This window comes from Phocoena sinus, chromosome 13 (assembly GCF_008692025.1).
Source record: "Phocoena sinus isolate mPhoSin1 chromosome 13, mPhoSin1.pri, whole genome shotgun sequence".
NCBI lineage: Eukaryota > Metazoa > Chordata > Mammalia > Artiodactyla > Phocoenidae > Phocoena > Phocoena sinus.
In genome coordinates, this window is record NC_045775.1 from 79,451,372 (window position 1) to 79,463,476 (window position 12,105).

Here is a 12,105-nt window from a genome sequence, read left to right on the forward strand (position 1 = left end):
TTGTTGAGTCGTAAGAGTTCCTTATGTAATCTGAATACCAGTCCATTGACAGATCCATGATTTGCAAAAATTTTCTGCCGTTTTGTTGTCTTTTGACTTTCTGATGGTGTCTTTGAAGCACAAAAGTTTTAAATTTTGATGAAGTCCAATTCATCTACTTTTTCTTTGGTTACTGTGCATTTGATGTCATATCTAAGAAGTTACTGCCTAGCACAAGGTCACTTGGATTTATATCTATTACACCTCTTTCACATTGTATACAGAAGATTTCATCTGGATTCATATGCGTATGCTCTTTTGTATCTAATATCTATTACATAGATTTACACCTATATATACACCTATTTATAACTGGCACTGTAGGGCAGTGAAGAATTGGAATCAACAATGTAGTCAACTACAGTGATGAAATATTCACAAAACTAAAATTTTCCTGTCAGCAAAATATGTAATAGCATAAGTTTTCTTCTAAGAGTTTTTTTTTTACTTTTAGTTACATCTTAGTTGAAGTTAATTTTTATGTATGATGTCAGGAAGGGGTCCAATTTCATTCTTTTGCAAGTGGCTGTATAGTTATCACAGCATCATTTTTTGAAAAAACTCTTCTTTTCCCATTGAATTGTCTTGGCACCCTTGTAGTCAATTGAATATCAATGTGAGGGTTTTTTTTTTAATCATCTCAGCATCATTTACGTGTTTTTCCCTCACCTGTCATCATTCTCTCTCACTTTGTAAATTTGAGTGCCTTCCCTTCTTGCCACTTTGCCTGGCTAATTTGTACTCATTCTATTGTAAATTTTACTTTCTAGAGATTCTTAATAATTCTCCAGTCCCTTCTAATCTAAAGTAGGCTCTGTTAAAATACTCGTTCATAATCTTTATACTTTTTCATTTGATGAGTTTTCAATAATACATATTTTTTAGTTTAACACTTTCCCTTCCCCAAGGGCACTAACTTCATCAGAACAAGGACCTGTCTGTTTAGTTTGCTTGTGTATTCTTGGAGCTTCTCACTGTGCCTGTCACAGTACTGGCAGGCAGTATTTTATTTAAAACTACGTATTTGTTTTGGTAGTGACTTAAGTCTCATTCTTTTTTCTGTCTTAGGGTCATGAGATGACAAGCATTGGGCTGCTCCTTGGTGTTTCTGCTGCTAAACTAGGCACCATGGATATGTCGATTACACGGCTTCTTAGCATCCACATTCCTGCTCTCCTGCCCCCAACGTCCACAGAGCTTGATGTTCCTCACAACGTCCAAGTGGCGGCAGTGGTCGGCATCGGCCTTGTTTATCAAGGGACAGCACATAGGCATACCGCAGAAGTCTTGTTGGCTGAAATAGGTACGGCATCAATAGTGCTCTGGTTTCGTAAGTGTATTTTTACCATTCCACAGGAACCAAAGTAAAAATGATAGTAAGATTATAAAAATTAAGGAAAAAATAGTAGCTTTTGTGAGCATAGAATGAACTATACTAATAAAGAAAACAACTGCAAAGTAATGTTTTCCAAGGCTGATGTTACTATGCAGGTTACTGGGCTGCATACTTACTTGGCCAGCCCATCACTGAGCTCCAGGGGTCCCATTTAACGAGGTAGCCTAAGGTCTTAATCACATGTGAGCATTGCTGCTTATCCTGCTCTGTCTTTGCCAGGCAATGTCTAGCAATGGTCTACACTTAAAATTCAAAGTTGATTGTTTTGATCCCTAAAAGCACAATGTTTATTCTGTTGGACAACAACACTTCTAACAGAATGGAAGTGATTGATTCCGGCTTTCCTCTATATGCTGGTGGATGTGTTCATGATAAAAGGCATTTTTTATGTTTTATCGTAAGTCTGCCTTTTTTGGAAACGTGTCTTACGTGTTATCATCTTCTTCTGAGAAATGAAAATGCTATTAGTATTATTGGCACGTTCAGTAATTTAGATACATACTTGCATGTCTTGTTCTATCCTGTTCAGGATCTTTCTACATACATTTCAGGATAGCCACAAAATTTTCCCGGGCATCTCTGCTTCAGGCTGTAGATCTATGGGTCTGCTGCTCAGACTCTGCTCCAAATGCCTTATTCTGGGACCCAGCCTTCTTTTATGGTGATGTCAGAAGGGCAAGAGGGAGAACCAAATAATGGAAGCGCACTTTAGGCCTTTGCTTACCTTGTGCCAGCCAGGATCCTAGTTCAAAGCCAGTCACACGTTCAGGTACAGAGGAAACTCTGTCAGGAGTGTGGATGTATTTATAACTGGCACTGTAGGGCGGTGAAGAATTGGAATCAACAGTGTAGTCAACTACAGTGATGAAATATTCACAAAACTAAAATTTTCCTGTCAGCAAAATATGTAATAGTATAAGTGATTGGTCTGAGAAACACTTATTCAGAAGATACTCAGGACTGGCTTTTAAAGCTTGTTCATCTGCAAGGTAATTAACGTTCTTTGGCTATATCATAATGATATCTAATGGTGCCAACATTATACATATCTCATAGCCATAGTACACCTCTTTCACATTGTATACAGAAGATTTCATCTGGATTCATATGCGTATGCTCTTTTGTATAATTACAGTCAGAATGTACGTACTGTTTTTGTACTGCTCTTTTCATATATCATTGTCATAAATGGCTTTTAAAATTAATTTTCTATTGTGGAATAGCTCATTGAGTTGGTTTTCTATAAATTGCCTAATCATTGTCTTATTTTCAGGACTTTTAGGTGGTTTTTAATTCTTTGCTAATTAAGCAATAAACATTACACTGATTACTTGTGTATAATTTTTCTTTCTTTTTAAAAAAAGTTTTTTCCTGGGGATGAAATTCCAGGAATGTGAACTTTTTCTTTGGTGGAAGGGGTCTTTATATATAATACATTTTGCTGCCCTAAAAGGGGTGGAGTTAGAATTAGGGGGTACTTTTTAAAGTATGAATTTTGCATCCAGTCAAACTTAGAGCATCGATACAGAGAAATTCTATCATAGTAAGGCTCAGTATTATATAGATTCAAAATAAGTGTCTGGATGCATAATATTTAACATTCTTAAAAACTTAAAGGAAGTGTCCTTCCTGTTCCTTATCAGTATTTGAACATTTTTTTACCACATCTGAATAGATTTGAAGCTAACAAAACAAGAACCAAAGGAAAGAAATTACAAATTGAAGCTTTTTTGAGCATCCCTCCCTTTTAAAAATTTTTTCCCCTTTTTTGGTAATTTTTTTTTTTTTATTATAAAACTCAAGGTTTGACAGTATTTTAAAGTGATTGCTTTCAGATTGGCAAATTAGAAGAACCATGTTTGGGGTTTATTTTGTGGTAAACTGATAGTTGTGGACACCATTTGTGATAACGTCAGATCTTTCTTAGTGGGGTTATATTGAATCCATAGTTCTTACGCAACTTACTAGAAAGTTAACTCTAAAACTTTTACGAGTTAGGGTTTTAAGAGGCCAGTTTGAATTGTGTTACTTTTTGTTTTATAGGACGGCCCCCTGGTCCTGAAATGGAATACTGCACGGACAGAGAGTCTTACTCTTTGGCTGCTGGCTTGGCTCTGGGCATGGTTTGCTTGGGGGTAAGCAGAGTCTGTGCCTGCAGGTGCTTCAGTTACAAATTCTGCTTGTTGAGACGAGTAGCCTTGACACTTTACTCTGAATACCACTCTGCCGTACTGTGACTTAGCTTACTGTGATTCTCAGCTCTTTCTTCTTTCTGGGTATTTTTCAAAGTGCCAGATTTGGGAATAGAGAGAAATTGTAGTGAAGAATGGGGCTTTAAGGTTTCTTCCCCCCTGGCTTAGATATAAGTGTTCATGAATGAACTAAGGGAATGAAGTTTTTCGAAAAGAGTTCAAGACATAAGATGAAGAAATGACAGTTCACTCAGTAAGAAAACAGAAAAAAGTGAAAATGGGTGTATGATGGGGAGCCTTAAGAGTCTGTAGGACTAGAGATAAACCAGAACTCTCTTTTGGTGCCCTGGTGTTCACTAGGTATCCCAGAACGTTTCCACAATAGCAGCTGCTTTGTGACAGAATGCAGTATCATTCTGACTCCCCATCTTTAACCCCATCCAGTAGACGTAGTGTAGGGTTACCAGAGAAACATTAAATGACTACGTCAGCTGGAATGTGGGTCCTTTGAAGAACTACCAATACAGTGTTTTACTGAAACTGAATTATATAAAGAAAGTCCACTGTCGTTTAGCCTTTAGACTCTGCACATTTGACACATGAACTAAAGAGGCAGATAAAACAATGGAAAAGCATCATACTGAGAACTGGGACGTGAATTCTGGTCCTGACCAGTGAGTCCTGACATCAGTTAACTACAGTATTTTCTAGTAGTTAAGCAGCTCGAGGGACTGTGGAACCAGACTGCCTTGTTTTATATCCACTGCTGCTCCTTACTAGCTATGTAACCTTGGGCGTAATCTCTTTGTGCCTCCCTTTCCTCACCTGTAAAATAGTAGCTATTTGATCGAATTGTCATATTAAGTAAGTTAATCCATGTTAAACATACAGAATCATGCCTGGAAGAGCGTTAAGCGTTCAGTAAGTTATTATTATGGTTATTATTGCTGGACTAGTTCACAGGCACGATAATGAAAGGATTCAGGTGATCATAGTTCAGGGTTCGTTTACCTGCCTGATATTTTCTTTAACTGTTAATGCAGTTAACTGGATTTTGAAGCCTTTGTGTATTTTATGAAATGAAAGTATTAACTTGCCTGTATAATTTTTAATGTGAATTATTAACAGACTGAGTATTAACTCATGAGATTTTTAACGGATAAAAAACCCAGAAGACTGGCTTTGAAGTTAGTTTATTGTTTTCTTTGTTATGGGTATGTGTTATGGATCTTATTCTGTAAAATTTCCTTTCCCTTGTCTGTTACTTCGTTTACAGCACGGCAGTAATTTGATAGGTATGTCTGATCTCAATGTGCCCGAGCAGCTTTATCAGTACATGGTTGGAGGCCATAGGCGCTTTCAAGCAGGGATGCACAGAGAGAAACATAAATCTCCAAGTTATCAAATCAAAGTAAGTCCAAATCAAGCAACAGATCAAACTTCTGGAAGCTAAGAAGTTAATTTGAAAATAGTAGTTTTCATACCAACATGTGTAAATATGTTAATTTTAAGCATAGGTTAGTATTCAGAAGAATTTTATAATAATTCAGAGCTCCTTTATACAAACTTTTCTTTTGATAGGAAGGAGATACCATAAATGTGGATGTAACTTGTCCAGGTGCCACTCTCGCTTTGGCCATGATCTACTTAAAAACCAATAACAGGTACTGCATCTCCTCACCCCATCCCTTGCCATGACCATGTGACTTCCTTTCTGACCTCAGTAGTAAACCTAAATTATTTTACTGTGTTTACCTCTCCTGTGCTAGGTCAGCCTGATTTTAGTGCTCTCAGATTCTACAAGTTATATAGAGTTTTATCTAGAAACAATACATTTGGTTATTTTAATGATATTTGATAATACGGTTGCCAGTTTCTATTCACTTTTATTTTATAGTTGATGTCATTGACAATCAAACAATGTCTAAATTCCTTTTCATTAATTTTGCTTGTCGTTATGAGGCCTGGGTAGATCAGAAATACTTAGCATTATTATATTCCTGGTTACCATTCATAAAAATGGTTTCTGCTTAGTTCAGGAGCTTTCCTATAGCTATTCCGTCTGCCTCCTCAAGCCCCGTAATTAGTGCTGACACTTGAAAGTAGATGTTTGGTGTCTATTCTTTTACATTTTGTATAGAAGGGTAAGTTGTGTTTTAAGTCTTTTAATTTAAAAAACATTCTAAGATTAAAGAAAGTTTTCAATGTTGTAAATTCTTTTTTTAGACAAAGTGAATGTTTGCAAAATTAACAAAGTGGTTAGAAACAGGTTTATTCATCTACTTTTTGGATGAAAGTATATGACATTGCTTTCTTGGCACTGGAGGTGTTTCATTTAACAAAAGAGAGCTAAAAATATCTGCCCTTAGGAAACTTATAGTAAGAAATACATACATACTAAGTATTACGTTGGAGGGCGTGAAGTACTATGGGAAAAAATAGGACAGTGGTTGGAGTGGAAAGAAAATTCTTGAAATCTGTCTTGTGGTCTTGATGCTCTTATTCTCTTCTTGAGCAATAACGCTTATTGGTATCCACCACCAACAGATCCATTGCAGATTGGCTCCGAGCTCCCGACACCATGTATTTGCTGGACTTTGTGAAGCCAGAATTTCTCTTACTTAGGGTATGGTACTTGGCAATTTTTAATTTCTGTTAACATGAGGAGTCTATAAAATGTCTCCACGAGGGAGCTTTACTGTTAATCCATCATGTGTATATATAATTGGTAGTGTTCTTTTGAAATTTCCCAAATATAACTGTAGGAATTGCCAGGAAAGACAACCACCTTGATATATAATACTTGGAGTGACATTTTAACGTTTCACATTATTATTCAAAACTTCCGAATAAGTAACAAGACACTGGAGCTTCATTACTACTTTATTTTACATTCTTTCATTATTATTAAGAATGCAATAATACTATTAAGGGTATAATTAGTTGCAGTAACTGTTTGACATAAATTTGATTCAGATTTTCCATTTTCTACAATGTTTATGCTTTTAGCATATGAAAGGCTTTAAATTATGTAGACAGATCTATGTATGATTCTTTTCTTTATGATTTTTCTTCTATGGAGCAAGTTTTAAAAACTTCTCTCCAACTCTTCCAAACATCAGTGATGATCAAGTCAATTTGAGATTTTTTGAGATAAATGTAAATCTTCTGTTTATTTTAATGAGTGGCTTAGGTTGATACTATATACTTTGTTTTTCAAAATTTTCATCAGTTGGGAACTAATTCTTAAATTGTTCTATTAACAGTATTATCATTGTTACAAAATCTATGAACTTTGCCTGCTGTAATTAATTGTTCTGTATTGCATTTTTTAAGACGCTCGCTCGATGCCTGATTTTGTGGGATGATATTTTACCAAATTCCAAGTGGGTTGATAGCAACGTTCCTCAAGTACGTATGTATAATAAATATTATTATATCTTTAATCACATAAAATTATGATTTCCTGTGGGATTTTCTAAAACCTATAAAATACTTTTTCTTTTGAAGGCAATAGTGATGGTTATGATTACTGTATTTCTTGAAAACGTAGGAACTGTCATTTTAAGATTGTATGCTGAGCACAGACCACAGCCTTCCTTTTTCGGTTACAGAGCACTAGAAATGCTGATTTTTAAAAATTAAATGTATCAAAGAACTCTAAAAAAGTATTTTTGACATTTTTATCCTAAATAAGGTTACATTTATCTAAAGTACTGTTACACTTCGTGACAATTTTTTACCTTGTATGTAAGAAGTTGTTTTAATTACTTTATGGCATGGTTACGCAATAAGCCAAATAGTTAAAAATAAACAGACTCTTTTGTAAAAGCTCCAAATCAAATATTGTAAGTATTGTAACTAAATATTGCCCTTTAATTGTCCATGTCCTCAGTACCTTTTTATTTAGAAAATAAATCTGTTTATCCTTCAGAATGCTAGAGTGCTCCCTCCAATGTTTTAATGAGAAAATTTCAAAATAAAGGCTGAAAGAACTTTATACAAACACCCATACAACCAATTAGATTCTACAATTAATATTTTACTGTATAAACTTGTTTAATCACATATCTATCCATTTATCTCTTCCTCTACCCAACCCATTATTTTTTGATGAATTTCAGAGTTAGTTACAGATAATCGTACACTTTTCCCTAAGTACTTCAGCATGTGTGTTATTAACTAGAATTCAGTATTTACCTCTTTTCTTTTCCTTTTAAGGTAAAATTTGTATATAATGAACTGCACAAATTTTAATTATGCCATTTGATAGGATTCAACTAATGTATAAATTCATGGAAACAAACCTTTATCAAAATGGCCAGAAGTTCCCTTCCCACTCAGTCTGTGCACTTACTCCCCATCCTCAAGACAACCAATTTTCTGATTTTTTTCCCCAAAATATATTACTTTGCCCGATACAGAACTTAATGGAATCACAATGTATACCCTTTTGTATAAGACTTCTTTCACTCAGCGTGATATTGAGACACCATTGAGTATATGAGTAGTTCAACCTTTTTATTGTTAAGTAGTATCCCATTGTATGAATATACCACAGTTTCTTTTTTCATTCTCTTTTGTTGGATGCCTGGGCTCGTTCCAGGTTTTGGTACTATAAATATTCTTCTGCAGATATACATGTGGATTTATGTTTTAGTGTCTCTTGAGTAAATACTTAGTATTGGAATTACTGAGGCATAGAGTAGCAGTATGTTTAGTTTTATAAGGACTGGTAAACGTTTTTCCAAAGACGTTGCACCATTTTACTCTTGGCCCAGCAGTGTATGAGAATGCTGGCTGTTGCATGCCCTGCAGCTGCTGCACATCTTGCCAGTATTTGGTGGTGGTAGTCTTTTTAATTTTAGCTCTGCTGGTCAATATGTAATGATACCTTATTGTAGTTTCAATTTGCCTGTTGAGAACGTTTTCATTTGCTTATTGCTTCTTCATATATCTTTTTTAAATGAAATGTCTATTTATATCTTTTGCCCATTAAAAAAATTTTTGTATTGTTTATCTTTTTATTACTGAGATGCTAGAATTTTTTATATATTCTGGAAAGCTATCCTTTGCAGATAAATGTTTTGCAAATATCCCTCTTAATCTGACTTGCCCATTCATTTTCTTAGTACTATTTTTGATGAGTAGAAAATTTAAAAAATGTGATAATGTCTAATTTATCAACTTTCAATTTTATGGTTGTTTTTTGTGTCCTATGGAAAAAATATTTGCCTAGCCTGAAGATTTATTTTTTTCTAAAGGCCCTGATGTTTTAGCTTTTATGTATAATTACGTAACTCATCTCAAAGTAATTTTGTTTATGGTATGAGGATAAGGGTTAAGGTTTTCATTTTAAAAAATATAGATATTTAGTTGTGCCAACACTGTTTGTTAAAAACACCTTCTCCTTATTGTATTCCTGTGCCTCCTTTGTCAAAAATTAGATGACTGGTCTTTTTTTTTTTTTTTAACATCTTTATTGGAGTATAACTGCTTTACAATGGTGTGTTAGTTTCTGCTTTATAACAAAGTGAATCAGTTATACATATACATATATCTCCATATCTCTTCCCTCTTGCGTCTCCCTCCCACCCTCCCTATCCCACCCCTCTAGGTGGTCACAAAGCACCGAGCTGATCTCCCTGTGCTATGCGCTGCTTCCCACTAGCTATCTGTTTTACATTTGGTAGTGTATATGGGAGATGACTGGTCTTTTATTCTTTTTCTGTCTTTTCTACAGATTGCAAGTTTCTATTGATTTATCTTTCTGTTCATTCACTCTTCAGGCATTTTATTTTCCTATTAAGTACATGAAGTGAATTTTAAAATTACATTTACTGTACTTTTTAGTTTTTCCTTTTTTAAAAAATAATTCCTACTTTTTTTGATGAGATTTTCTATGTTTTCACTCATTATGGGCATACTGTCCTTCTAGTTAGAAGAACTGCTTTAAAATCCTTCTAATGCCAACAGTGTGGTCATTTCAGGATTGTTTTCCATGGTCTTTTCTCCTGAGAATATGTTGCATTTCTTGTTCTTATGTTAAGTAATTTTGATTTGTATCTGGGACATTGTGCATGTTGTCTTTGAAGACTCTAGTTTCTGTTGTATTCCTCTAAAAAGTGTTGATACATATGTACATACATACATATCTCTGTGTGTGTATTTGTGTACACACACACACACACACACAAATACATTTTGTTTTAAAGCAGGCAGTTAATTTACTTGTAATCAAATGTCAAACCCTGTCTCTTGTCTGCTGGTTCTAATTTTAGTTCAGTTCTTTTATCCTCTGGAGGCTGAGTCTGCCCTGATCACACATGGTTCATGGGTCAGGAAGACATTTAACTCCCAGCACATTTAGATGTCAGAGGTATCAGTTCCTTTTGGAAAGTAAATGTACACTGTAGGATGAAAACATACTTTTTCTTCATTCAGCATATGTTTGTTGAACCTTTGCAAATGCAAGACACCATATTAAATTCTATGCTGCATTTAAGATGCATCTGACATGCAGACTGCCTTCGAGAAAACTTTATTTTACTAAATTTTGTTTACAAAGTGAAGTTAAACATGTACACAAGTAACTGTATTCTCAAATGGAAGGTGAAAATTCATGTCAGTTCTTTCTTTAAACTTTTGTGGAAATGTAGTCTTTGGACTTTAAAAAAAATATTTATTTATTTATTTGGCTGTGCTGGGTCTTAGTTGTGGAACGTGGGATCTTTGTTGCAGCATGTGGAATCTTTAGTTGTGGCATGTGGTCTCTTGCGGCATGCGGGTACTTAGCTGTGGCATGTGGGCTCTTAGTTGCGACATGCGGGATCTAGTTACCTGACCAGGGATTGAACCCGGGCCCCCTGCATTGGGAGCATGGAGTCTTAACCACTGGACTACCAGGGAAGTCTCTTGGACTTTTAATACAAAGTTATCTCTCTGATATTTATTTTACTTCAGACTTAATAATTTTAAATTTGGTCTTTATTACATCAGGGATACACAGTAGGACATATAATAAGTTCACAGTTCTGTTGGTTGATATTGCCTGTCACTCTCCACTTTTTCCTAGTTCTTGCCCACTCATCTCATTGATTCTGTAGCAGGGTCCCTTGTAGGGAGCAACTTAGCATCAAAGGTGGGATTAAAAAGGTCACTTTGTAAACTGCTTATTTGTTTGAATTTAAGGCATGTGTCAAATATAATAACTAGCATCTTCATAGCACGTTTTCCTTCATAAAAAGCTTTCCTCTACAGCCTAATGTTTTTCTTTTTTGCGGTGTTGTGCTATAAATTGTTCAAGTATTGCCCCCATTGTATGGGTAGGAACAGTGTACTACTTTTGATTATCTGTTTGTGTATCTATTAGACCATGAACTTCTCAAGGCCAGCTACCGTGTCTTTTCCATCTTTCATTCCTAGCGACTCGCGCACAGTAGCTAGAGTTCAGTATATCACTGTTACATTGAAAGAGGACAGACTGGTCCAAAACCATCCGGCTAGTAAGAGGTGGGGCAAAACTGAAACTAGCTGTTAGGACTTCAGAGCTTGAGGTTTCTGTATAAGACTCTGTACAAGACAGGGCAGTTTGGTGGTCTTTTCTTGTTCGTTTCCTGTGTGCCTCAACCTGCCTTTAAGTGATTACATGTTTCCCTTTGATTACTCCTTATATTTCTTGCTATTTTTTAAACTTTAGGAGACCATGGAAAAGGTTACAAGGACTGGGTTGAAGTGTGCTCCCCACCCCCACAGCTGTGTATTTATTTAAAACAGGATTATTTTATGACATAATTGGACTGCATGCTTTCTTCTTTTATATATAAATTTATTTATTTATTTATTAAAAAAAGTTTTTTGGCTGCATTGGGTCTTCATTGCTGCGCATGGGCTTTCTCTAGCTGCGGTGAGTGGGGGGCTCCTTTTTTTTTTTTTAACATCTTTATTGGAGTAGAATTGCTTTACAATGGTGTGTTAGTTTCTGCCGTATAACAAAGTGAATCAGCTATACATATACTTACATCCCCATATCTCCTCCCTCTTGTGTCTCCCTCCCACCCTCCCTATCCCCCCCTTCTCGTTGCAGTGTGCAGGCTTCTCATTGCTGTGGCTTCTCTTGTGGTGGAGCACGGGTCTAGGCTCACAGGCTTCAGTAGTTGTGGCACGCAGGCTCAGTAGTTGTGGCGCACGGGCTTAGTTGCTCCGCGGCATGTGGGATCTTCCCGGACCAGGGCTCGAACCCGTGTCCCCTGCATTGGCAGGCGGATTCTTAACCACTCTGCCACCAGGGAAGTCCCCCCACAGTTATTTATAACCCAAGTTTTTAGTGATGTTTTAAAGTGGTTATGATCATGTGTGGTCTTGTGATAGCAATGGTACAGATCTATAATAATGATAATAACGGAGCTAACACTTGCAAAGCATATGTGCCAAGCATTAATTTTAAGAGCTTTGAGTTGGTTAAGTCCTCTAATTCTC

The 12,105-nt window shown here is 35.8% G+C and overlaps 1 protein-coding gene across 5 annotated transcripts in view; it reads left to right on the forward strand.

Annotated features, from left to right (window-relative positions):
• Positions 1–12,105, forward strand: part of ANAPC1 (anaphase promoting complex subunit 1) — a 143,112-nt gene that overhangs the window by 61,052 nt on the left and 69,955 nt on the right. For all 5 annotated transcript variants that reach the window (XR_004352830.1, XM_032652723.1, XM_032652724.1 and 2 more), the window contains exons 29-34: positions 1,108–1,342; positions 3,479–3,570; positions 4,904–5,038; positions 5,209–5,291; positions 6,175–6,253; positions 6,964–7,038. Coding sequence is in view for 4 of the 5 variants with exons in the window: in XM_032652723.1 (XP_032508614.1) it covers positions 1,108–1,342; positions 3,479–3,570; positions 4,904–5,038; positions 5,209–5,291; positions 6,175–6,253; positions 6,964–7,038 (699 nt within the window). In the remaining variant the exon portion in view is untranslated. The remainder of the gene's footprint in view (positions 1–1,107; positions 1,343–3,478; positions 3,571–4,903; positions 5,039–5,208; positions 5,292–6,174; positions 6,254–6,963; positions 7,039–12,105) is intronic.